This window comes from Aulonocara sp. 'chitande type north' Nkhata Bay, linkage group LG6, assembly GCF_057382095.1.
Source record: "Aulonocara sp. 'chitande type north' Nkhata Bay isolate Kocher_YH1m ecotype deep benthic linkage group LG6, A_spYH_male_GT1.1, whole genome shotgun sequence".
Classification (NCBI taxonomy): domain Eukaryota; kingdom Metazoa; phylum Chordata; class Actinopteri; order Cichliformes; family Cichlidae; genus Aulonocara; species Aulonocara sp. 'chitande type north' Nkhata Bay.
This window is the reverse complement of record NC_141349.1, coordinates 28,911,454-28,939,191: the sequence shown is the minus strand read 5'-3', so window position 1 is coordinate 28,939,191 and position 27,738 is coordinate 28,911,454. Positions and strand designations below refer to the sequence as shown.

General features: G+C 40.3%; 1 protein-coding gene across 3 annotated transcripts in view; it reads left to right on the top strand.

Moving 5' to 3' along the window:
• The window catches only part of septin9b (septin 9b), a 70,835-nt gene that overhangs the window by 19,647 nt on the left and 23,450 nt on the right, over positions 1–27,738 (top strand). For 2 of the 3 annotated variants that reach the window (XM_086296152.1, XM_086296153.1), the window contains exon 2: positions 8,803–9,480. In XM_086296152.1, the coding sequence (XP_086152278.1) occupies positions 8,803–9,480 (678 nt within the window). Of the gene's footprint in view, positions 1–1,340; positions 1,532–8,802; positions 9,481–27,738 lie in introns of those variants that run through there. The other variant, XM_086296151.1, reaches the window with a different exon arrangement.

Genomic DNA, 27,738 nt, shown 5'->3' with positions numbered 1-27,738 from the left:
CCACTGGGTGGGCTTGGCACCCAGTGCACCTTAAAATGAAGCTTTTCATTCAGATAGGATTCCGCGAATGCTTCTTAAAAGCTGTAAATGTGCCACGCAACACTTAAGCCTCTTTGTCCATTCTTGTGGTGAAAGACGCCATTTAATTTGTGATACCTAATGTGTGACACTGAAGTGGGAAATACCAGCTTCCTGTGGTTTATTCTTTAGTTTTGGGTTTCCCTTCAATGCCAGTCGGGAATCATCTGCTACATTAATGCTTATGACCGCTACCATTAGTGTGGAAACTGTAAAACTAACCCAGGATCAGAGTGTATTTGCCACAATTCTCATTTGCAGTCATTCCTGTCTCCAAACAGGAAGTTGTGATAAGCTGCTCACTCATGACCAATCATCAATTATCGTGATAGCATCACTGCTGCATTGACTCCGCAGTAGATTCCCGCATAAGAAATCCAGTAGGACGTCCCACAGGGAGACAGTGGAAGTGGTTAAGTAAACGCATGGCTAACTTTGATATTTCACCACTTTGGGTTGTTTTGTCAGCACCTTTTCAACACGATTTCTCTATCGCTACAAAGATCAGTCACCAAATTGGTTAGAGCAGCCTCAAGGACGAGCAATGTAACCATATCTACCACATCAAAAAGCAGGCTTTTCATCAGTGCCACTGCCAGCAGAAGTGCAGTAGTGCTATATTACCTGTGTCCACGGAGCTTGAATTCCCATGTTTCTCCTGATAACACAGTCACACAAGGCGGGCTGGTGCACAAATCACTTGCTGATTGCCCTGAGGCGCCATTGTATATCCCTAATGTCAACTTTCTCCAGGAAGTCTCTCAGGTTTTCGTGTCACAGGAAAGCAGCTACTCCTGAAGTGACTGCACTCTAATTAACATGTCAGCCAGTTTTAGAGGTTGTTTACCCAAAACTGAAACCTCAAAGGCTCACTTTAACTGTAGTCCCGCTCTAGCTGTGCCAGAATGAAGGTATTCTTTATGAAGGTGATCATAACAGCCACAGTTGTAACAAAGATGTCTGATCTGAGTTTAATTTGGTTTTTGACATGCTGTCCACTTCGGCTCTCAGAGCTGTTCAGAGGCTGACTGAGGAAATCACACCTCAGGTTGGTTGGTTGGTTGGAAAGGGTCTCAGAGTGACGTCTGTTGTCTACATGAGTGTGCATGTATGAGTGTGTGGGGGGCAGGGGAAACACACGTACACAGGACATTTGGGAGAAGGGTGGGTGTGTAACTACAGGGAGGAGGAGAAGGGAGGAGGCTTGCCTTTTCTCTCTCTCTCTGAAGTCTGAATGCAGCAACATAGAGAAGTTGGTGGGAAGTCAGAGAGAAACAGCTGATACTTTAAGAGAAACTTGTGGGCTCCGACTTGTTTCACACTGATTCTATTTTTGAGTTTGTTCAAAAGCAACAAACTTTCTTTAGAAGTTGAAAGAAAAGGTTTCTGCCTGAAAAAATGTCTGATTCTGGAGTCAACCCACACTTGGAGGGAATTATTTCAGATTTTGAAGGTTTGTTATGTATTTTTCTGCATTTCTTTCACTCCATCTGTAAGACATTTTCATTGGCTAAAGGCTAAAATTGATCAATAGGTGGTGTTAATGTACATTGTGCTTTTCTTAGTTTCAAATATGTTTCTGTGGGCGGGGGCACTTGTGCATGTATTTAAAAAAACAAAACAAAAAAACATAGCGCTGGATGGATGCTAGCTTCCTGTACCTTTTGTCTGTTATTGATTATACTGAGGTTACAGCAATAACAGAAAGAAACGCAGTATTGAGACGACACAATACCATCACCGGAAAGCCTTCAGCTGTAAACACTGAAAGGGAGACAGTGAAAACCTCAGCAGTAAGAACTAACATCTGTCTAACCCCTCATAAAAAAACTCACAACTCTGTCTCTGTTTGTCAAGCCAGTGTGGAACTAGCACTGATTGCCTTTGTCCTCCTTTTCCTCTGCTATTCTGTCTTTCTTCCTTCCTCCTCACTTGTTTCTTTCCTGTTCCTCCTCCTGTCAGTTCCTACAGCTGCTGTTTGGCCTGATGCTTACCGTCAGACGTCATGGGCTGATGCTGACTTCTGTATCCTTGAGATTGACCAGATTATTGAAATTACACTTTTGTTTGGATTGTTTAAGTAAAGCAACTTCTACCCAGTAATCTGGTTTACAGTGATTTGATACAGCTTTGATGCAGTTAAGCTGTAGACGGGGATAATATCCATAGATTCAAAAAATATAAGGCGGTATAACTGTTTCATGCCTATTGTGTGTTGTGTCCCGGCACTCTTTCAGAGGTATTTACATATGAGCTTGTTTTGGTCACATTCAGCTAAGGATTTTTTTTCTTTAAAACACTTTTTCAATTATATAAGAAAAGTCTCATCCACTGAATTGAATGCACCGATGCAGAAATTAGACAGACACTGGCAGCAGATGCTTTGCATTGGGGCCTCTGTGGATTAGGCTTGTTAGGACGCATCCCATGGATGCTTGATCAGATTGGGATCTGTGGAGTTTGGAGGATGGGTCAAGCCTGGGTGTTTCTCGTTTCCCTTCTTGAGCCTTTTTTGCTGTTTCACAAGCTGCATTCTCTTGCTGAGACCACTGCCTCTGGAGAGTGTCATTACCGTGGCGGGGTGTGCTAGGTCTGTAACAGCTTTTAGATTGATGAAACGCCTCAAAGTAACATCCAGATGAATGTGTACTTTGCATTGGTGGTTTTAATGTTGTGGCCATTCAATGTGTTATTACACTGACTACATTTTCCATTCAGGGTAGAGAAAGCTGCACAGCAAACACTTGACTGAGTAAATCCCCATTTTACCCCACATCATTATGCTTTACAGTGCATTGCACTCCACTATATTTCACACTGAGGAGGAAATGGGTACCGAAACAAAAAGGCAATTTAATTGGTGAACACACTGAAGATGTAATAATTCCTCTTCGGATAGACCCAATAATGGAATATGGGTGACTGAAACCTCCATAGAAACTACACACTGAAATAATATTATGAATTTCTGAAAGGAAGAGAACGTATCTGTCTAACCTTAGGAACAAGTCCATATTTATATATTCACAGAGACGTTTGAACAGTGGGCCTCTCATGTTTCTTCCAGCCTAAACAGAGCCAAGACATTTAGGCACATTATCTGCTTACAGGTGCAACATTTTTGTCCCGCGTGACATGCATAGACAGAGAGGAAATTAACATCGAAATGAACAGAGTGTCTGTGTGTGGCACATTTTCCAAACTTGGCAGAGAGGCAAGTGTGTTATTAAGTTGGTATGAGTGGATTATGTGCATATATGCAACACATTCTTTACGGTTCTCTGTGGTCCTGTTCATTCTGAGGCAGACATATTACAGTGCAGGTGGTAAGTTATTGCTAATATGCCAGTTAGATAGAGCAGAGATTTCTTTAAGTATTGTATGCTTGGATTCTCTGACCTGCAAGGAATTCGATTCCAGCCCCGTGTTAGTGAATCTGCGTTTGCTGCTTGTGACATCATCACACCCAGAGGCTAGAGATACAGCTGACAGCGCTGGATCGTCACATCCTTTATCTGTTAGTTTAGTGGCAGATTCAGTGCACCTGCTTCGTTTAAAGAATTCTTTTTTTGCTGAGGCATCTTCTAATGTGTGTTGTGTGATTCAGCTTGCAAAAAGTTCTTCATTTGAACATCATCGTTTCTACTTTGAGGTCACTAAGCTCCAGTGAATCACATGTTTAATCTGCATTTTGTCAACCACTTTCTCTCCCCCTCACTCCCTTTATATCAGGACTTTAAGCCCAATCAGTTTGTTATCTGTCGGTAAGTGGAATGCAACAACTTTCTTTATACCTTCACTGATCACTGATGTAAATCGGTTTATTCATGTGGAATACAGTTAGCCAGTGGATGATCAAAGTACAAGAATAAGGATTTATCTCTCAGGTTACAGCCTTGAGAACCTAAAGCCAAGAACTGGGGTAGCCTTTCAACATCAGACTCCAATCAGTTTGGAAAGTGTGCGCATTAAAAAATCTAACAGGTGAAACTACCTCTTGGTTCTGATTAGAGCTCAGATCTTGGTTTTAAGCATCTGCTTCATCAACATTATGGCAAAAAATAAAAACTAAAAATGCAAATTTTGGTCATTTCTCCACACTCGCTTCTCCTCTAATGTCTTTCCACTTCACCACAACACCTATAACATTCCCAGAATTTCATTTTCCTCGGCCAGACCAGTGCAGACCAGTGCAGTAAATCTGACACACTGAGATGTACTGCTCCCGGGCACCATTAGCTAACCCAACACCGTCAGTGGGCAGCTGAAGGAAGTGTGTGTTTGACAGTTTAGCATTAAGGTTTTGTCTTACCCAGCAGAATAGCATAGTGTGAAATTCTATCGTTTATTGTTTGGCCTTGTCCTGTCAATTAAAGCCTTGGTCATGTTTTTCCTTGCCTGACCACATCGATATATATTCAGTGGCTACTGACATCAGATAAACTGCACTGTGCATAAAATGGTCTTAAATAACCAGTGTGTGACAGACAGCAACTGTCTTAATCACTTGACGTATGACTCTGAGGCTAGAATTACTGGACCCAGTTGTGAGTTCAAGGCTATGTAAAATGAAGTACGCCCTCTTATTAATCAAAATACTGATGTACTGTTTTGTTTATGTTGTTGTTGTTGTTTGCACTGCAATATATGCAGTATATATGCAATATACTTTTATATACATTTACCATCTAAAAGGACGTTACCACAATACTCAAATGAATGAAATGTTTGCAGGTGTGCTGTAAAACTACGCCTTTTATCTGACAGTCCTTTATTTGTAATTCTCCCAGTTTTGTCATCTTAGTTTAAAAAAACATAATTTTCTAATCTGCTCCTGTTTATGGTGTTCATTTGCTGTTAAAGCAGTTTGCTGTTAATGCAAACTAAGCACTTTACCCATCTGTTCCACATTAAATGCCTTACAGCAGTTCAGATGCATAATCCCTTCCCTTTCCCAGCGGACCTTTATTGGGCTACATACATAACAAGTGGTGAAGTTCATTAACAGGAACTGAACATCAATCAATTTAAAAATAAAAAAATAAAAATCAGTGTTTTTAATCACTGAAATAAGAACCAGTCATCTCTAAAACTTGCCAGCACCATATGCAATATATTTCATGTTGTAAGATTTTTGTCAATTATATTATTATATTTCCAGTCTTACGACCTTTGCAATCTTATTGCAGCAATGTAATAATGTGTCAGCTCATCCCTTAACAAATGATGTGCGCCTTTGACATACCAAATCAGTGTGGAAAGCCCTCACTCCCAGCTCATGCCAGTAATAGAAGTGCTTACAGTTTTGTTTTGGCTTCTCCCACTTTCTAGTGTTCTGCCTTTCCCTCCTTTCTTTTGTGTTTGTTTTCCGCCCTCAAAGCCCTGACTATCTCTTATTAGTCCATCTGCACTGAGATGATACCGAATGTTTGCGTTCATTTGTTGGGATGTCCTTGAGAGTAAGTGATGACACTGATGATAAAGAGACAGTGTGGCTAGGCACCTGGGCTGCATATAGGATAAATGACTGTGAACAGCTGCTTCTGTTTTTGTGTGTGTTTTGTTTTGGGTTTTTTTTATAGTGGTAGTCCTGAGATACATTGTCTGAGCTGCATTATCTTCCCACAGGAGATAGTGTGAGATACTGGAACACTGGGCAGTGATAGGTAGTGGAGGGACGTGGGGAGATGAGGCCTCTGGCTCCTGTTAATGAGTTTCCTCTGGGGTAGACTGGACCTCTCATTTCTTGCTCATAGTCTGGGAATGCTCTTTCGCAGGGAACTATGCTCTTTCATCCATCTGTCAGTCCTGCAGAAATACAATTTCTATTGCTATATGATCCTGTACTTAGGATATTCTTTCTTCCTCTTTTTTCTTTGGCTAAACAAGAAAACAGAACGAGGTATGACAGACTTTATGAATAAGAATATAAGAGTTGACTGATGAGTGAATGAAAAATGCCCCCGAATGCCCTTTTCCACTCTCTTTATTCCTAGAAAAAAAAAAGCAGAGAAAGATTAAAATACACTTGTGCTCTTAAATTATGTACACTTGGCTGCACGGCCTCTAAATACAAACAACCTGAGAGCAAAGCACTCAAACCCTTTGCTCCAGTCACGTGCCTGAAGGCATATAATCACAAAGCAGCCAAGACCAGAAATACTAATCTGCAATCACTTAACAGGTCACTGGAAAACATTTTGGTTCAGCTCTCTGATTTTGGTCAGACTTGTGAATATATCCCCCAGGTTTCGCTTCTCACACTTGCAACTTCTCCAAAGTTAAACAGAAGTCTACAGCAAGTGTCAAGAAAAGTTAAGAGTGTGCACGGGTGTCTGCAGTCCTGACTGCAGAGGAGGTTAAAAAGAATGCCTCACTGATTAGACTCATGCATGTATCACAGCCTCTTTGCTTCCTGTGAAATGTGCAGACTGATTTTGGCACACCGACTCATTTTCTGGTCAGAGTTGAAAGTAGCCATAACCTTGGACTCCCTCTTAGGAATCATCAAAAACAAGACAGCAGGCGTAAGAAGGGCATAGTTCGGTTGCAGTGTGGGTTTGGACACCATTTACAGATTGCATATTCAAGTAATAGACTGTAAAGTTGGATATTGAACTTCAGGCAATAAGAAACAGAATTGTGAGAAAGAATATTGTTAAAGTGTTTATTAGTAGTTGTTAATGATCTTTTGTCAACGTTTCAACTTTTCTTAGTAAAACAGATGTTTTCCACACATAGCACAGGCGTTGCACAGCTACATTATATTCAGTGACTTCAGGTTTTATCTGCCTAATGGCTAAGACAACATTTATAAAACCAGTCTTCTACATAGTAATAGTGCCAAGGATGAAAGGTAACTGTACCTCAAGGTCCAGATGAGTGGTGTACAGGGAGGTGCGGGGAGTTAAAGGGATTTGCAAGACAAATCACCACGAACTCCAAGATGTGAGATCAGATTTATTTATTCCCGCGGTGCATGGGAATTTCCTTGGTGTGTCCAACTAACACAAAAAGGAGAACAAGACATCGGCTTTGGCCTGAATTTTTCTTAGACAGCAAATTGTATCAAATGTCCACCATGCTGCTAGGAGGCATCTCATGGCAGTAAATCAGATTAGGGATGCTGGCTGATGTGCAGCTTTGATGTGATTGTGTTGAGTTCCGCAGAGTTTTGAGAGCAGTGAAGCTGCAGCTCTGTGTCCTCCCTGTGTAGTTGCTTAAAAATAAACATGTATACATTCCCTCAACACATACTTACATGTCTTTACAAGCATTTTGAACAAAACTCCAAATAGTTGCATAAAGACATAGGCACACTTGGGAACACCGCAAGCCACAAACAGATCAAATAATCAGCACTGTGCTTTGGATTGTAAGAAACTAGAGATGCTCTTAAAGGGTGTGCGTGAGTGGACTAGTCTTACTAGTATATCATTATGATGCCAGCTCCTGGCCACTGGCTTGGCACAGCAACTCTGAGAGTCAAATTCAAGTTGACTCTCAGCCAGCACAGTCTTACCAGGGGGTGATTCCATCCTTCAGTGTCTTCTTGGACAGTGCTGTTATTTTCTCACATCACAACTAACCTTGGGGAACTATGTGCCTTTATCTGTGTGTTGACTTTGCTCAAAAACAGGGAGTCTTGGGACTTTTTTTTGCCCAGATGCTTGGCAGTCGATGTTTGACTGATTGCGTGCGCTATAACATGCCGTGAAACGCTTCGAGTGACTCTGTGTGAAAGCCTAGAATTTTATATTGTAGCGTACCACACACGTAGCAAGCAAGGTCATGACAAAGAAAGGCATGGACTGGCTTAAACATGTCAGTCCATACGGCAGCGAAAAACTTGCTGCTGGTGATTGAGAATGAAATTAGATACAGTACACGGCTTAATTACTAGCGCATGCTGTTTCTCTCGAGTGCCACCAAAACTGTTCCTACAGCTTCTCCACCCTCAAACCCCAGGCGCTTTACTACTTGGGTGCTGTTCATAATGCCTTTAGAAAAAACAGTTAACTTTTTATATTTCTCACTTAATTGGTTTGACCTTTTTGATGACTTTTTTATGACTTTGTTCCTGCTACTTGTAAATGTCACCGTTTATAAGCGAAGGATGTACTTGATTTATTTAAGAAATTGTACCAGTAAATTAACGAGCTTTCAACCAGTTGTGTTCTGTTTTATGTGAAAAGTAACCAAGTATGTTTAGTACAAGTTAGAGATACTGCTTGCATGCATTTGTCAAGCAGAAGAGTGTTTTTCCTCTTTTTTACTTCATTAACAATTCCACACTTGTTACAATGACCTGTGATATGAATATAAATATAATTTAAACTATTTTGATGCCAGACAGCAGTAAAAGAGCAAACTGCTACTTGTGAATTGAAGCATTTCTACAGGAACAACAATAGCTTAGTTATGTTGTTCATACATTTCTGAAGATTGTTTTTGTACTTATGTACTACTATTTGCTTACTTTAATTACATATGTAGTGGGTAACACTTTTACCAATATAGACCAATACTTTTGTGTTATTTAACCTGTGTTTTAACTAGATTTTGTGTTGTTATTAATCAGCGCTTTAATTTTCTATAATATTTTATTGTGAATCCACCAACTTTTTGCTTTTTTTCTAGATCACTTGTAAAGCACTTTGTAACTGCTTGCGTGCACTTGAATGACTGTATGAATAAAACGCTGTCTTGGTCTCCTTCATGCAGCCCTGAAGAGGTCCTTTGAGGTAGAGGATGTTGACACTTCATCTCACTCTTCACCCGGCTCCCGCCGGACAACCAACTCACCTCACCGTAACGCCATGTCTCCCACCAGCACCTATTATCGTGACCTCGGTTCTGCCACCCCGGCCACTAACAACAACAACCTCAACTATACCCAGCCCCGCTCTATCATGGGTGGAGGAGGTTCCAAGACTCCGGAGCCTGTGTCCCGCCGTTCTGAACTCTCCATCGACATCTCTTCCTCCAGCAAGCAGGTCGATAATGTCACCAGCCCTGCTTCCGCACGCTTTGTGAGCAACAGCGCCCTGAAACGCCCAGAAGTCCTGGGGCACTCCAAGACGCCCGAGACAAGCCACAAGAGGGAGGTGACTTTTGCCAAGACGTCAACTGACTCCCCGGTCACACGCCGCAATGAGAGCAGCATGAACAACAACGGGACCAGCCGAGCCCCTGAGCAAAATCACACCCGCAAGTTTGAGCCCCCTAGTCCAGGGGATATCCGTAAACCTGATATCAGCATCACTAAACCACCTCCCGAGAACAATGGCCACCATCCAGCAGTGCACCACCCGCACCACCCCAACCCTCACCACAACACCATCGTCACCACTTTCCGCTGCTCCTCGCCTAACCATGGACGCAAATCCCCAAACCCTGACAGTAAGTCTGCTTTCACCATATATCAGTCCAACCCACGCTTATTCCACTCATATTTTTCCTTCTAGTCGTGCCCTGAAATTATGTCTGCTGAACTCTTTTTGAAAAAACACGTCTGAAACACAGTAACTTTATGGTATCTCCATGAGATTTGTTAGGTTATTTGTTAGCCTCTCATCTGCTACTTGTATCACGCACCCTTAAGGCTGTTGTTTCAGATGGATGCTGTTGGTTGTTGATTTGGAAAATTCTCTTTGACAAACTGCTCAGATTTGTTAACATGCTGTCTACTCATGCATTCTAACGTCTTTAGTAAAGTGGTGCTTTGGTGCATTGATATAGTTCACCAGCTTGTGTAATTGCTTTAGCATTGACTTACCATATTGATGTGGGAATATCATCAGTGGAAAAGAGATTAAAAGGATTATAAAAGACTGTCTTAAAGTCAAATGAAACCAATTACATTTTCTCATGTGATGAGAAACAGCAACTTTAAACTCCTGGCTGCGAGTTTACATTTGAAAATCCCCCAGTGAGAAATGTTGTCACATTTTCCAGATTGCATTTTATTTGATCTCTGGTGTTATTGGACTTCCATTTGGACTTTATTTTTTCCTGCTCCCTTCTGTACTCACACTGCACACTGCTCCATTCTGCACAAAGTGACCCAAGTATCAGATCTCTAACCAAGGAAAAAGCAGCAGTAAGAGCAGCTGGTTTGATTAATCTGATGTCTGCGTATCTGTCAGTAATACAAGGAAACTTATCTTTAGAGGCCTGTTTCTGGGTAGAAACAGTAGACTGGGCTGTCTGTGTTTGTGGTTATCCATGTCTCTCCTGAACAGCGCATTAGAGCCGGGGCAGTTTTGTGATACGATGAAAGCCTGACCTTTATAGTAATTATGGCAGCTAAATAGTATTTGTCTTAAGTACAAGGTAAGAAAGATGAAGTAAGACCATGAAATGATTTTATCCCACAGGACTGTGTTGTATTTCGAGCCGCTCGAAGCTCAAATGACTGATCGTGATACAGAATATAATTTTTGGTTATGTTTATGTTCAGGTAAATGTGGTATTTGACAAACTTCTTTATGTATTGGGTCTCTCTATGGTAGAGCATCACTTCCTGTTCATGTTACAACTCGCAGTTGTGTTTTTTGCGAAGCCAATTTAATTAAAAACCTATAGATAGTGTCTCAAAACATTTATTCTGTTCATCTAGACATAGTGTTTTCTGAAAACTCTACATCCAGCTACATGCCTTGTGCTATGCTATGTGCCTTGCACCAACTCAGTGTAGAGCAGCTACCTGAACGCTGCTCCCACAGAGCTCGATTGTCTTTTTAATATTTTTACTTCTTCAATGAGTACAATTCTAGACACAGTAGTTCCTCTGAAAAAGAAAGCCTTAAGTCATACTTCCCTGGTATAACTCTCAAATGCACACCTTAAAGCAGGTAACTCGAAAACTGGAGAGGAAATGGTGCCTCGCTAATTTAAAAGATCATAATTTGGCCCGGAAAGCCCTCTGTAAAGCTAGAACATCTTCACTGATTGAATGAAATACAAACAACCCTAGCTTTCTCTTCAGCACTGTAGCTGGGCTGGCAAAGGTCAGCTGGCAGTAGTTAAACCGTTACTAAAAAAGTCATCATTTGAACTGTCTTAGGTAATTATAGGCCAATCTCCAACATTCCTTTTATCTCAAAAATTCTTAAAAGAGTAGATATAAAGAAGGTAAATGATCATCTGCGGAGGAATGGTTTTAATTGAATAGTTTCCTTCAGGTTTCAGAGCATACATTTTATTGATATACACATTTGATACCCAACTTTATCTTTCCATAAAGTAAGATAACACACACCAATTAGTAAAACTGGAGGAACGTCTTAAAGACATGAAGACCTGGATGACCTCTAACTTTCTGCTTCTAAATTCAGATAAAACTGAGGTTTTTGAACTCATCCTTAAAAATCTTAAAATGCAGTTTCCAACCAGATTCTTAGTCTGGATGGCATTACACTGGACTCCAGTAACACTGTGAGGAACCTTGGAGTCATTTTTAACCAGGATGTGTCCTTCAATACACATATTAAACAAATATGTAAGACTGTTTTCTTCCATTTGCGCAATATCTCTAAAATTAGGAACATCCTGTCTCAGAGTGACACTGCAAAACTAGTTCATGCATTTATTACTTCTAGGCTGGACTACAGTAATTCGTTATTATCACGATCTCCTAAAAACTTCCTGAAAAGCCTCAAGTTAATCCAAACTGCTGCAGCAAGAGTCCTGACAGGGACTAGAAAGAGAGAACATATTTCTCCTGTTTTGGCTTCCCTTCATTGGCTTCCTGTTAAATCCAGAATTGAATTCAAAATCCTGCTCCTCACATACAAGGTCTTAAATAATCAGGCCCCATCTTATCTTAATGACCTTGTAGTACCATATCACCCTATTAGAGCACTTCGCTCTCAGACTGCAGGCTTACTTGTTGTTCCTAAAGTATTTAAGAAGCAGAATAGTAGGCAGAGCCTTCAGCTTTCAGGCCCCTCTTCTTTTGGACCAACTTCTAGTTTGGATTTGGGAGACAGACACTATCTCTACTTTTAAGATTAGGCTTAGAACAGTTTCTTCCTGTTAAAAGGGAGTTTTTCCTTCCCACTGTCACCAAAGTTCTTGCTCATAGGAGGTCATAAGATTCTTGGGGTTTTCTCTTTTTTTCTTTGTATTATTGTAGGTTCATTTCCTTACTATATAAAGTGTTTTGAGGCAACTGTTGTTATGATTTGACTGAATTGAATTGAATTAAATACCTTTGAGCTCTTTCAGCATAAGTGGCAGAAGTAAACATAAAGAATAAACCTTGTCTTCTGTACTTATGAGTAACTGATGATACTAAATTGGGCATGAGTGTGAAGGTCTGCTTCTCTGTATTAACACTGGGAGAGCCCAGCAACCTGTTCAGTGATGGATACAAATATGGATAAGGAATGTATGAATTGGTAGCTTTGTGTAGTTTTTGGTATAAAACTTAAACGTGACATTTTCTTTTTATTTCCTTGGAGTGTCGATTATTTGGATCTGCAAATTAATTTGCAAATGGCTTTTAAAGATCATCATTAGGATTAATTAGCAAAATGACTATAAATCTCTTTCACAGATTCAGGTGATGATTAAGTATTTTAATCACTGGGAGTAACCACTGTCATGTCACACTGTTTTCACAGTGTCATTTATTAAATTGTTATTATAGAAAAATTGGATTATGGCCACAGACTCTACAGCCATCTGCTTTATTTGTTAAGTTTTTGGCTGCACCTTTAGCCGCGAATGCCAATTAAATGGCCATTAGCTTGCATCATTCCAAAGCTAGTATAAAAATGCAAAACTCTGCTGTACTGGATATAAGCTGGATATATCAGCTTTTATCAACAATGCCAAGTATTTTGCAATTATCACTTGATGAAACATAATGTGTGTGTTTTCCTGCTGATTTTAGACATTTAATTTTATATTTACCTGGTATGAAATATTACACTAGTTTTACCATGAAAACTGCACTTTATCATCTGGCAGATTTTTTGTTGTTCAAAAGTGTCCCAGTGCGCCCATGTGCCTGTGCTGTAAGTATGTCACGTTGTACTTATAGTCTTTTTTTATTGCATATTACTATAAATCTCTTGACGGTGTGCTGAGAGTTTTAAACGGTTCTCTTCGAGATTATGTGAGCTGTAGCCACTTATTTGTCCACAGGGAGAGGCCCAAATAGGGGTCTAAATGAGGGGTGACCTGAATGGGCCCGCCCTCTTCGGCAGAAACGCAAAAGAGAACTGTGGCAAAAACACATCTGCAAAGTTATGCTTATAAATGCACTACTGTCACAGATTTGAAATTTCTGAAGTGTATCTGCCTCATAGATAACAGGGAAAGTTATTTGCAACACTTCAACTAATGATTATGATTTGATTATTTTTTCCATATTACTTTTTTAAAGTGTTTTGCCCTGATTTCCGGCCTATTCAGTTTTTCCAGAAAAATGACATTACACATCATATGAGTGCATATGCACACACGCACATGTGCGCACACACACACACACACACACACACACACACACACACACACACACACACACACACACACACATTCACACATAGTGTACGCTGTGCTTGCTTCCTTCCGTGTTCTCTCAGTGTGATTGTTTCCCCTGCAGCTGACCTCACAGCAGAGCGCTTCCTCTCACAGGGGTCATGTGATCTAAGTTAGTCAGCTTCCTCAACAATATCCCTCCGTACTTTGATGTGAGCATTAAGGGGAATGAAATACGCCAGGATGTTTAGGTAAAAGGTCAGCATGAAAAGAAATGTGCACGCACATCCACTGCTGTGTGACTTACAATCACTGGTAGATCAATGAATAGCACATACGTCATCTGAAGAGGGTTAAGTCAACAGAGGCCGCACAATTCTGTCAAATTTTATTATACTGCACCAAATCATAGCAACAGATGTCATCTCAGGCAACTGTACATACTAAGTTCATTATGGTGTTTTAGCTAGGGACGTGGACGGCTGTTCTACTCCCAACAGATGCACAAAGACTCAAATGCACATTTGGACTTGACATTAACACTTGTTGGAGTTTTCTTATATTTATCTGTAAGCCACTGTCTTCAGTTTATTCACCCTTTTAGTCTATTAGGTTCCATAAAAAGTTTAGTGTTAAAAAACTGTTTCATTACAGAATTCTAGTCAAAATTTTGCTGATAATAACCAAGGGGTTGAGCTGAACAGGGAGAGACGTGTTTAAATCTCAAACAAATTCAGAATTTTCTATCTTGTATAATGTGGTGAAATATTAAAAGACCTCAATATTGTCTCGGTTCAGCTGTGATAGATGGCAGCTTAAGTACTTGAAGCAGAAAGAAGCAGCTTTTTTAAGTAACAGCTTTAAACTGATCCAGCACATCTAAGAAATGTAACAACAAAGCTTCACTTCAGGCCAGAGGCATTCTGATGGGTATCTGGTCCACTCGTTATCTTGACAGTTAGGCCTGCTATTCACCAGTTCATTGCAGAAGGAGCCGTAATATCTCTGGACAGAAATGCTTGAACCACCTGTAGTCAGAATTTTTTTAGCACTTTTTTTCTGACACATTTTTCAACTTTAATACAATTTCTTCTTGCCGGAAAAGCCTTTATTTTAAGATCAAGCATGGACTTTTATAGTAACTCATTAGAGTGGCTGACCATAAATAGTGTCTTTATCTGTGGGATGATGGGACTGGTATAGGTTATCATTGGGAAAGGGTAACATCCAGTAACCTCATTTGCTCACTTCTTCAGTATTTTGTTGTGATAAGGGTAGAGAGGAAATTCAGAACATCAGAAAGTGTAAACTGTAACACACTAAAAATACAATTGCAAAGGAAACCAAGGCTATGGCTTTGAGAGTAAATGTGTATTTAATGGGTGTTACTGAGGAGTCGCTTCATGTAGTGCCATTGTGTCCTGTCTTCCTGTTGTGATGGTACGGAACAAAAGTGATATCCTCATTTCAGCTGGACAGAATATGTCTGCCTATTGCCTTAATTGATTCCTATTATTATTGACATTTCTGTTCATAATTAAAATGTGGTCACTGTGAAAGAAAGACCAAGTGAGGCCATTTGTCTTTAGTTTGGACTGACCTTCTAAAAGTGAGGAGGAGGCGTCCACAGAGGGTGGAGGGCGATTTGTCTCTGCTTGTCCAAAGGTCAAAAAAGGCCACACACGCACACACACATGCACACACAAACAAGCATGCTTTCTTAATCTCTCTTTTTGTGTGTATGCGTGTTTTTGTTGTCTCTCATCGACACACACACATGCAAACACGCAGCCTCCGGCAGAGGCACATGTGGGGTCAATCCTCTCCCAGTGTAATTACTCTGGACTGATCCCAGACCATTACTCAGAGTGACCCTTCGGCTAATTGCCAAGGAAAAAAATGAGAGCGGGGGCAGGCTTTACCTATGCGCTTGTGAGGAGGAGCTGTTCCTTAATGGGAATAAAATCCTACTTTAGTTTGTTGTTCTTTCATTAACGCGAGAATCATTTTGTTTGAATTGTTTGAAAATCCTCTCTTCTGTTGGATTATAATAATATTTTTTTAGATAGAAGTACATTTTTGCCAAATAATTCAAGATCCTTGATCATGATGATGAGAAATTTGTGGCTTAAAATGACGCTCTTGCGCTGAAGGGGAGACTCTTCGTGTCTGTGTCTTTGGCTGTGCTGCAAATTAATGAGCACTTTTGCTCATGTGAAGTCAGCGAGCCTCGAGTTTACATCTATTTTTTCAGTTCAAAAAACGCCCTGCAGTGACAGCAGTGACAAGCGTCAGTTCCTATTATCTTGTGCATGACTTTCACTGTCACTGTGCTTCCCCAACAAGCCAGCAGGAGGCAGTGTGTGATTAGTAAATCTTGAGTAACCCTATGTAAATAAATTATCTTTGAATCTGACAAAAACGAAATTCATGATATTTGGCAATCGTGTAAAGGAGGAAGAAGTCATTATGTCCATTAATGGAGAATTGATTGAAAGAGTTACTGAATTTTGCTTTTTGGGTGTCATAGTAGATGAAAATTTGATGTGGAAATCACATATCGAGTATATTAGAAAGAAGATGGTTAAAAACATTTATATTTTGGGAAATGTAAGAGATTTATTAGACTACAAAACAATGCGCATTTTATATTTTTCATTGTTTTTCTCATACTTTAGTTACTGTGTCGAAGTTTGGGGGAATACATATGAGAATACTATAAAACCTCTAAACTTATTACAGAAGAAAGTGATATGAATGATTCATAATATTAAATAAAGGGAACATACAAATAAATTATTTATAAAATCGAAATTGTTAATTAATATAATTAATTATGTTTAATGCTAAAAGTAATATTTTGCCTTTTAAGTTACAAAGAGTGTTTTTAATGTGTTCGGGGGGAGAAGACAGCAGAAGGAAATTTTCTTTTAAGCATCAGCTAGCTAGGACTACACAAAGATTAATGAGTCCAACGGTTAGGGGTATACGACTGTGGAACTCTCTTCATTATAATTTAAAGAATTGTATAAATTTACATTGTTTTAAAAAGTGTGACATGCTTAAAACGATAACTCAATATGAAGAATGTGAATGAAATTGGAGTTCATTGAAAAAGGATCCATTGTTTTTTGTTTTATTTATTTTCTTTTCTTATCTTTTCTCCTTGTTACTATGTGGAGTGGTATATTCTGATTGTAAATTTGTTGTTTGGTTTGAGTCAGGACCGGAGATAAATGTTAATGTTAGTTTGTTCCTTTATTTGTGGTGCCCACTTGCAATATAAGTTGGATTGTAGATAGGGGGCAGGGTTTAATAAGAATATTTTCTTCTTCCTGCTCCTTTTCACACATTGTTGCAGTGCTTTACTGACAGAAAGTGTGGTTGGTTTGTCTGAAAGAACTAACTGTGGAAACTGTTGTACCAAGTGTGAAATAAATAAATAAATAAATAAATAAATAAATAAATAAATAAATAAATAAATGAAATGAAAAATGAAATGAAATGAAATGAGTCTGGGTGGCAGGTAAAATAAAGCTGTGTTTCATGCTTTTTCAGACAGTTTAATTTTCATACAACTGCGCTTTCTCTCATGGCTGGAGCTTAATGAAGAAAAAAGCTCCAGGGTCAGAAATTTGAACCATGCTGGTGCAGAAAAGAGATGTCAGGCTTTTCCATTCATATGTTATGAATGTTTTTAATACACCAATATATCAGTGGGATAGACATTTTTTCAATAAACTGCTTTGCAGTTCTTTGAAGTGTGCAGACACTAAAAAGACTTGACATGAAATGTTTTCCTTATTTACAATGAACATCTTACACTGGAAGGTGGAGCTGAATAATGGGAAAGGGACAGCCCTTCTGCCTCAGATAAATAGTCCCACATACACACGCACACACACAGACCACAGACACACACAGTTCCCCTCTCACCCAGAAAAGGCTTTCGGAAGTTAAAGTTTACACTGAGCATCTGGGGGAAGTCAAGGGTTAAAGAAGTTTCCCACCACTGCAGAAAGACCTCTGTCCTGTTAAGTCATTATGCCAAATCCCCAAACTGCTGTAAACACCCCCTTCTCCATTCAGTTACCCCTGCATGCTGTGAACCCAAACATGTTCATATAGTTCTCCTTCACTTATATTTTAAAGCATATGTATACCCAAGCATTTACTACTTTGAATATACTAAACTCATCTGACTAGGAAATTAACTTTTGGCAAAACGTAAACAGCTCAGCTTTAGACTTTCACACACGCACACACATCACAAAGAAGCAGCGACCTTGCCGTAAGAGAAAAAGACAGATAGTAGGATATGGGCCATCAGAGCCTAATGAAGGAAGGCAAGATAGCATTTAGTCTGTTGACATTATCTTCATTTATCTGGCCTTCCGGCGTATGATTCTTCCTTGTTATTTATCTAGATATGGGGCTAGTGATTCATTTGTCTTGGAAAAGCTGATGAGAAAATCATACCTCTTATCTTGGTCATGAAATTAAAGAGGAGGTTAAAATGGAATATGGCATGCTATTATCAGCCATTGTTTTGTTTTTTCAGTAAAACTTTGATAAATTTAAAGAACTGATCTTCAGATATGTTCAGGTGGTGAAACTGAGCATCAAATCCACTATTATCATATCAAAAACATTTACAAACAAACCTAAAACGTGACCAGAATGACGATGAATTGCATAATTATGATAGTAAGCAGCATTACACGTATATAACTCCAATTCTAAAGTTGACAAAAACAGTTTTTTCCCACTTTTAAATCTGGTGAGCTCGTTTGGTTAACGCCTCTTGCTCACTCAAGCGTGTTTCATGGATCTGTGTGAGTCGGGGTAAAATACATTTCAGATATTGATTGTTTAGAGTCGTTTCAGTGCAGGAGAAAAGTTCATGTGTTTGTCTCCACATTTTCTACTAATGATGTTTTATCCACTTGTTGGCTGATAGGGGGCTGTTTTGTGCATGGACAGACAGATGGCCTTTTGCATCACAGACTTACCATCTGCTGAAACGAGTAAAGCGGAGGGACTGGTGTGTTAGTATGTCTGAAGTGAATGTGCGTGGAAAAGAACCCAAAAATAAAGATGAGATTGTGCAGTCTCGTCCCTCATTGTGCACCAACAACAGGTGATTATCTTAAACCACTTAAAGACAGCGCAGTTATAAAAAATGTGATCTTGCTGATGCTGAACTGTGCAGACTCTGCACATGTGAAATTTAAAAGTATAAAATTTCAGTGTCAGTAAATGACATTTCATAACAGAGAATGAAGTTTAGAAAAAAAACTGAAGTGCTACATAACTTTTTATATTAATAATCTTCATCGCCTCTTTTGCGCTCTTACCTTCACCCTGCTGATTAATGTGTTAGATTAGCTTTGTAAGCCTGATTCAGACATGCTGCGCTGCTGACTGATTGGTTTCTCAGTTCAGAAAGGGCAAGCATCATTACTGATGCTCAAGTCTTTACTTTCCAATAATCAGCACAGACTCTAAAAGCAGTGATCTGGATCTTTTGCTATAAATGGGATTTACAATGATAGTTTAGGGATTTAGATAATATGCCTGCAGCTTTGTGGTTTTTAGTGCAATTACCTTGTTTGAAGAACCCCGTCATCTGTTGAGAAAAGAAATGTACCAATTGAGCTTGAAGGAACTTTGGGTGAACTTTCACGTCCAGCCTCGATGGTGTGAAGGATTTGCTAATGGTACACAGCCAACTGTAGTCATCAGCATCACTCAGCGGCAGAGCGGGCAGATGAGGGTGGAAAACACAACTGCACAGAGAAATGACAAGTTTCCTCAGATTCATTCGTCTCTCATGCACCATCAAACTGAGGTTCAATGTTCAGTGGAAGCCTTATGTGGTATTTTTGTCCTGTCGACAAACGAATGCTGACACCAGTTACAGAAGAAGGATATTTATAATGTCAGAAGCTGAACTTCATTTTCCATCTCTATCTGCTTCCATGTCTGTGCACATCCCAGGTTTCTGTTTAGATTTAATTAGCATCATAACATAGTTAGATGTTTCACGAAGACATGCCGTGACCGCACAAACAGTTTAATCACAGAGCTCCTTCCGTCCTGTTTTCATTTTTAGAATTGAGTCATCCCCAATCCTGGCCCCCGCAGACCTAGCAGGGGGCTAGAGATTCCCCAGAAGGCCAGTTCTCTGTAGTTTTTCTGCTTGGTGGTCAGCAGGGAAGACTAGAGGACATTGTGAGAGATCACACACTGGCTTGTATGGACTAGAAGTTTAACTCCTGGTCTTTCACTTGTGAAAGTAAGAAAGAGGTGCAGAAGGAAAGGCGCTTTGAGGAGATATGACTTCTACTTGCAGCGAGATGTACAACAACCACAAGACAGAACCCCTGTGTGAGTATCTGTTCAGGCATTGTCTTTTTTGTATCTGTGGGAGAGCTTGGCTGTTTTGGACTATCTCCTTACAGAGGCAGAATAACTGTCTGGTTTCCATTAAGGACAATCATGGAAAAGGATGAACAATGAATCCTCCTCAGATGGGGATGCAGGGAAATTGGTGCAGGAAAAGAGTTTTTTTTTCAACATTTTTTCAATTCACAATTTTGCAAAGATCAGTGTTTTAATGTCTTATGAGACACCATTCTGCATTTCCTCCTTTCATTCCTATGAATTGGAAAAACATGTTGTTCTTACCAGAATGGTGATGTGGTTACATTTGAAAGAAAACATCGTTATAGAAGAATGAGTGGGATTTTTTTTTAAATATGGTAATTGAAAGTGGAAGAGGCTTCTACTTCTCTTTGTCTTTTTAACTCATCTCTGTATTAAGCAGTCCAGCTGGGAATGCTTTAGTGGCTTTTTAAGAGAAACAGTAAACCACAAGCAGACACATCTCTTTAAACAACTGCTCGGACCACAAAATCACTTTATCTTCAATGGTTTCATCATTGTTAAAAACAAAAAGAAAGAAAGAACGAAGCACATTCTTTTCTAGTTTGGTACAGTGAAAAGCTAATAAAATACAAGCATGAGCATACGTCATAGTAGCCTTGAGATAAATTGTCCAAGCTGCAGGCTGAAGAAAAAAACCTGGAGCAGTGAAATATTTTACTGTCAACATGTGAAGTAGCTGGAGATATATTTGCAGACTAATCCAGCAGAACTGTTAATATATGTTTGGCGATTTTAACCAGAAGTTGAGTCTTGCGAGAACACTTTTGGGTGTCCTCGCTCATCACACATGCTGTCTCCATTTGCACCACAGGAGAGCAGAGCAACCACAGCAAAAAAAACACAACAGGAAGTCTCCAGCAGACCCAGCTATCTTCCCCATAGATATCTAGGCCAAGACAGATGTTCTTCTTCTTTCCCCTTCTCTGTCTTGTTCCTTACTTTCCCAACCACCCCCACCCGCTACTTTTCCTGCTGCTATCTCTCTTCTCTGCCTCCTCTTTCCCTCCCGGCCTTCCTTCCCTTTGCTTTCTGCTCTCTCCTCAGCTCCCCAACCTCTCCTGGGGAGGATGTGTCACTGAGTCCGCTGAGTCATGGAAGCGACTCTTTTAATCAGCTCAGTATGTGCTCTGCCCTGATTGGGTAGCCTTCAGAAATCAGCTTTGGCCTTAAGGCAAAGCTCGTATTCCCCTCAGCCATCCCTACATATTAGCATTCGGTTACCACAGGTTTTAATGGCTTGATGTATTTGAGCTGAAATTAAAGTGAAAGAGGAAACTCTTTATTTATTTAGATTTACAGTGAAGCAGCGACACGTGGATCAGGCCACAGATAGCACTGTGTGGCTGAAGTAGAGGTGATTGTTGGGTTATTTTGGCCGTCTGAATCACTTATTTGTTGTGCAGATATGAGTCATAGCATTTTAGCATGGGATGCATACTACACTCTAAATATACATTGATAAGTAAGGAAATGTATCTATAATACACAAACACACATATTGCACCCCCGCCTGCTTTTTCTGAAATCCGTCTTTTAGGCTCTTTGCAGCACTAATAAAATGTCTCCTCTCCTTTGATGTTTGTTTCCTCCAAGAGGAAATGGGAACTTCAGACACTGGTGTGTCGCAAGGTCCATACTGACAACATTGTTTATTGTCTGGTGACAACTGAAGGGAAAATATCTTCTTTGATAAAACAGAAATTTGTCAGAAAGCGTGTCACCCGAAAAGGCATGTGGGACAGTGAAAACATTTATCTTTTTGGGTTTTTTTTCCTTATGTAGCAAAAGTTCATTAGATTTATATTCATAATTGAATCTGATGACAGCTGTGATACAAGCCCAGGACATAGCCTAAACTGAACCTTGGAACTGCTGCATATAGCTTAAAGTTGTTAGATGCTTTAGTCATATAGATCACAGGAGAATTAACCATAAATGATGTCTCACAAAGTTATGCTGGTGTTCTAGATACAGACATCAGATAACATGGTTGATCCGGTCCTGTGGTAAAGCTAATCTTTTATCATGGTCCGAGTGAAGGAAGTGAATGTAAACTTTCTGAGCAGTTGCTCAGTATTAAATCGATTTGCTGTTTCTATGTTTGAGATTTCTTAATAGGTGTATCTTAAAAACTCGTAGCTTGTATATGCAAACTGATAACAGCAGTGAATATGTTTGGGTACCTGATACCCACAACACACCATATTGCATGTTTGCTTTGGTTTCATATTCACAACAAAACCGCTGCCAAGAGTCAGATTCAGCTCCATTTTTGACAGGAAGGAAGTATTTCTGCTGAATGTTATGAAAACCTCTGTCAGACCTTCAGCCTGCATGCTGATGGAAAAAAAAGCAGAGCCAAGTCAACAAAGGAACAAATTAATCACGCTCTTCTTCCAGTAAGTTAAGATTAAATCCACTTTGTAGCAGAAATCTTTCTTTGTCTTTATTCATAAAAATCTGTTCTCAGAAAACAGCTCCTCGCACGCTGACTGCACTATTAGTATTTCTCAGTCGGAGGGATGGATTTGATCAATGTGAACCTCTATGTTGTTGGAGAGGAGGGACAGAGGAAGCAGGAGCACAAGGCCTACACATTTCCAAGGAACATTTGGGATTTGGAAATACTTTCTGCTGTTTCGCAGCCAATGCTTACTTCAGTGCAGCTTCACACAAGTACAGTCTAGTTCTTACACGACTATTTCATACACTGAGCGGTGCTGGGTTACCACAGCAAAATAAAAACAGCATGTGTAACAGGGGGAACATCCAGGACATACGTTTTCTGTTGGAAAACAAGTAGTTTGGCATCACTGGAAATAACCGTATTGGGTTTTTGGTTGCAGGTTAAAACGGCAAAGACTTCTCTTACGTCTACCAATTAAGAGTGTACCTAAAGCCCACTGAGGCAAAGCTAAAGCCCAGCTGGCTAAGCATAACAACTGAAAGGAGAAGAAAACAACTAAAGTTAATCATTCCTTGAGTCTTTATATCAACCGCCTTGGACCACAGGAAGCCACTATACCTGGTCAACACATAACCCTCCAAAACAACACTCACTAATTGTTTGGTAAGCTTTACTGGGGGTGGGGGCGTTCTTACAAACTATGAGCTTATTTCCTTGTTGCCAGTTTTTAGAGGGAAATCGAAGCTGAAAAGGGAACGGTGCATAAAACAAGTAGATCCTTTTACAGCATTTTTCGCAAAATATTCCTTTATGTAGTTTTATTTTTATAAACTCTGAAATGTTCTGAATTAGTCATGGTTTTGGTCATGAGTCAGCTACAGCTGGAGGGAGAGGATGCATGTTGGTGTGTGTGTGTGCTGCCTATTATTTCAGAAAGAGGCGCAATGAGGACTGAAGGAAAGACCAAATGCTGTTAGTGTGCACACACAGATAATCTGTTACACTTCTTGCTGTGAAGCAAAGCAGTTGGGGGTGGTAGAGAGCATATGGGCACACATAAGGACAGGGAAGTAGGTATTGCCTGTTGTATTGTGCAAACACACACTCTTCTTTTGTAATTTCCTTTTCCCATAAAGACATAAAACTTTATCTATAATAAATGTGGTTTAGGATAGCTCGCTATATCCACAATATTCCTCATTCACTTTCTTTGAATGAGGGGTGTGACTGCCGAATGCCTTCTTAGCCACTTGGGATGGCAGTCACATGACCACGTGTGGGCGTGGCCGGGAGGAGAAGCGGCAGCCTGGCCTCTACAGCTGAATCTGTGATTGAGAGGAAGAAAGAGAGGAGAGGAAAGGGTTGGGTGAGTTGTGGATTTTTATGTTTACCGTGTACTTTTCTGTTTCGCAGTAACAGTGGGGAATGGTTTTAGAAAAAGTATAAAAGGGGGCAGGCTGTAAGAGGGAGGGAAAGGGAAACAAAAGGGCGGTGTGTCGGTGTGTGGGGAGGGGGTAAATGTGTCCTCTGGGGCTGTTTGGTGTCAGAGTTAGTTTGCTAGGTGCTTCATGTGTGCTCAGAAAGTAAAGTTTTGAAGCTGGGAGTAGATTAGATGGGGGTTTTTTTGCAGGAGATCTGTACAGCTAGCCAAATTTAGTGTAAATACCTTAATTTTTCTCCCTTTCCCACTCTTCTTCTTCTTTCCTATTGTTCAACTATCGGGAAGAGTTTGGGGGGTCAGCATTGCTACTCTCCCCCCTCCTTACTTTCCCCCTCCTCCCACCCTCTCCCTTTCTTTCTTGCTTTCCCTCCCCATTGTGTCCTCAACTCTGAAGCATGGATGGGTAGTCAGCCTCGCATAAAGAGGCAGAGTGATTGACCAATCAGGGTAGCCCGTATTCCTCTTTAAGTTGCATGCCTCCAGGGTTCTCTGTAGTAAGGATCCCTTCTTTTAGCCTCAGCTCTCCTCACATCACAGTTTCAAGGCTCTGTTTGATCCAGTGCAGTGGATTAGCCAAGGACCGATGGACCTAAGCTGTTGTGATGTGATTTAATTTTGTCAATCCCTTGTGTCTTCTCTCCAGAGAGTTTGTTGCCAAGTTCAGCTAAAGTTGAAGAGTCAAACAGGTCATGTTGTGAGTTTGAGATTTGCCTTGAGACTTTCTCAGGGAAGGACTTATCTCTTCCTCTAACTCCTGTCAGTTGCTTCAAGCAGGAAGAAAATTGTGCAAGGATGTGATTAGTCACTTTAGCTGTGATCTCATACTTTTGGTGTCTCCGATGATCTTCTCTTACCCATTTTTTTAGTACAGTAGCTGAACAGTTGCTTTGTTGGATACGATGCCCTTGAATCCCACTCATCTCATAGCTAATGTAGCAGATAGATCTTTCCGTTCCATTTGCTCTCTTGTTGTGTTATTGGAAATGTTCTCGTTAACCAACACGAACCAGCTGCATTTCATCTTAATGTCTGATAAGTAAAGAGATGCATTCATCCTTGCGTATTGCGTCTGCATGAATAAATGCATGCATTTTGTGTTGCTACCCTGAAGTCACTGTAGCGCCACAATACCACCAGAACATTATTGAATTAGGAAATTAATTTAAATGTGTTTTTCCCCACAGCAGTCGTGCTGCTGTCACTGTTACAGCTTATCACACAATACATTTGATATTACTTACTCCTAATGCCTCACGTCTGATTTACATGAAGCATTATTACAAAATCCTTTGGTTAAAGTCAGTCATCCATTGTTTACATGCTACTAATCAGATTACTGTAGCTGGATAATAATAAGTAATTCAATCACAACAGATAAACGCTTCATTAGGATTGTTTGGGGCTAGCAGCCCAAAATAAATGAAGGGGGTTACTTCCCCTTCTGTAATTAAGTCTTGCATTATCGTGAGCTTTGGCAGATGGATCATTTTCAGAGACTTATTGTTGTTTTGCGAGCGCATAAAGACTTCAAACCTGATCCTTTAAAGGTATAAATCCACCCCTGTGGACACATAACCCACTGCTGGTGTCATTTTTGACATTCAACACACTTTTGGTGTTCTTGACCAAAGAATTTTCCCCGAAGGAAGAAGAGCTGAGTGGAGAGGAATAGTGTGAACTTGTTTTACTATTAAGAAACAGGCTGACAATATGTTTTCACACATTAGCGTGCACACCTTTTACCCACATGTTAAAAGCTTGCTTGTCTTTCTTGTTCGCCATTGTGAAGTTTTTATTCATTCTTGTCTTTGTCAGGTGGTGGTAGGAAATAAAAATGCACGAGTCATAAATGTCACATTTTGTTTAAAAATGGCTTGTTTATCTGCCCACAGCTGACATTTTCTGTCTGTACGTATGTCAGTGCCTGGAGGAAGTCAGACATGTCACGTCCTGTCAGAGGTGACAGTTTGAGGACCTGCCGACACTGGGTGGGTGGAGGGGGTTAGAGTGGATTATTATTTGTGGTGGTCTGCTCTACAGAACTGCACCAGTCTATAATATTATGCTCTGCTGTGGCATCTTGACTCTAAACTGGTAATAGAAAATGATACAATTTGGTCTATGGCTTGCACACAGATACCTCATGGTTCTTTAAATTAGAATCAGTTTTTAGCTTTGGCTCACTCTGAAGTCTTGACTTGTAGCTTGTCTATATAATTGCATTGAAAAGGGTCCGTTAATAGACCCGATTAGCTGGATGTTTTTCTGAACAGATAAAGGGTACAACAAAACTGTGTGCAGAAGAAGTGCAGAAGCCATTTGTGCACAGCGAGTTGCTTCTCATTTCCCCCAATTAAGTGCTGCCCATTGATATATGCAAACAAGCCAGCCCCTTTCCCACTTGATGCTTAGTGGTTGCTTGATTTATTCCTTTATGGTCTTTGTTTGTCCTTTGCCCTATCCTACTTCCCTTATTGCAGCTGTGGATGGTTCTGTGGTGAGACCCTCCTAGTTCCCCTTCCATGTTTCTCAGAAACGCCCGGGCTTCTGAGTTACAGCTGTGGTCTCTCAGTCTGCTGAGTGCTGCCCAGAACAGCGGGCTCTCACAGTGGTACACAGCACCACAGTGTCTGCCCTGCTGCGCTGGGCTTTGTATTCTCCTATTGTTTTTCAGCTTGTCACTGATATTGTTTCATTTGGCTCATGTTTCTTTTCCTTTTTTCTTTTCTTGACTCGTCCTTCACCTAAAGGGTCCTCCATTTACAGCTTTCTCTGGTCATCCACTCTCACTCTTTCAATCTTTGTGAGGTATTTTGTTAAAGGTCCTTAACAGACGTTTACGAGTGACAAGCATATCAACACCATCTGCTTTTGCTCCACACCGGGACAGCGGCTGCGTTCTCAGTGGGCTGTCATGTTACAAGACTGAAAGATGAAGTGGGCCAGTAGCCTTTTCCAGACCTTTTCTTGAGTTCTTATTTCAGTTTGTGTCAGCTCTTTCCTTGACTGACCTCACAAAATCACGCCATTTTACGGAGAAAGGAGAACCTTTAAAAGTGGATCTGTTAGGGGTTTCCCCCCCCAATTTTTTTCTACTCCTGGATCATTATTATGCCACTGAGACATTATACAGCAGCCGCTCAGACTTGCTTTTGAAACCTTCAGTTAATTAGAAGAAAGTGCAACAAAGTGTAGGCAAAAGAGCTAAAACAGCTTGTTTCAGTGTGAACTGAGGGGCTGCAAAAAGGCCCAGCAGATAAATAAAGATTATTTTGAAATAAGAATCATGCAAAGCTAGTCTACTAGAATGCAAAGGATAATAGGTCCCTTTTTAATCATTGTGTTCCTGTGGTTTGAACTTACAGATTGGGGGGGATTATGTTTGAGGGATTTCCTCTGTCAGGGATACACATGAGAGCCCAGTGAGAGGCTCCACTACCCTTCCAACTTTGAGCTGTCAGCCTCGCTCTGTCACTGCCTTCTGTAAACATGTCATCATGTTATCTCCATCAAACAGAACACAGGGAAGGATTAAGCTAGGGGCCTGTGCTGCTGTCAGCTTCACCAGGCAAAACCTGTCATAGGCTTTCATGAGGATTTAAGAAGGACTTGTGGATTGAGCGTTTACAATATGGATAAGATGATACAAACACCACTTGGAAATAGACCTTGACGGAAAAAGGAAATGTGAGCTAGTGCTGTGGAGAAGAATTCGTAGCATTCTCACACGATACGCAGTCATGTTATTTAGACTAGTCGACTTTATAGCTTTTGTGTGTTTAAACTTCAGACCTGTGTTTGGCGTATGTGATCATTATGACTGGAGTCCTTCACAAGAATTCGTTCATGCTTGTGTGATTTAGGTGATTCA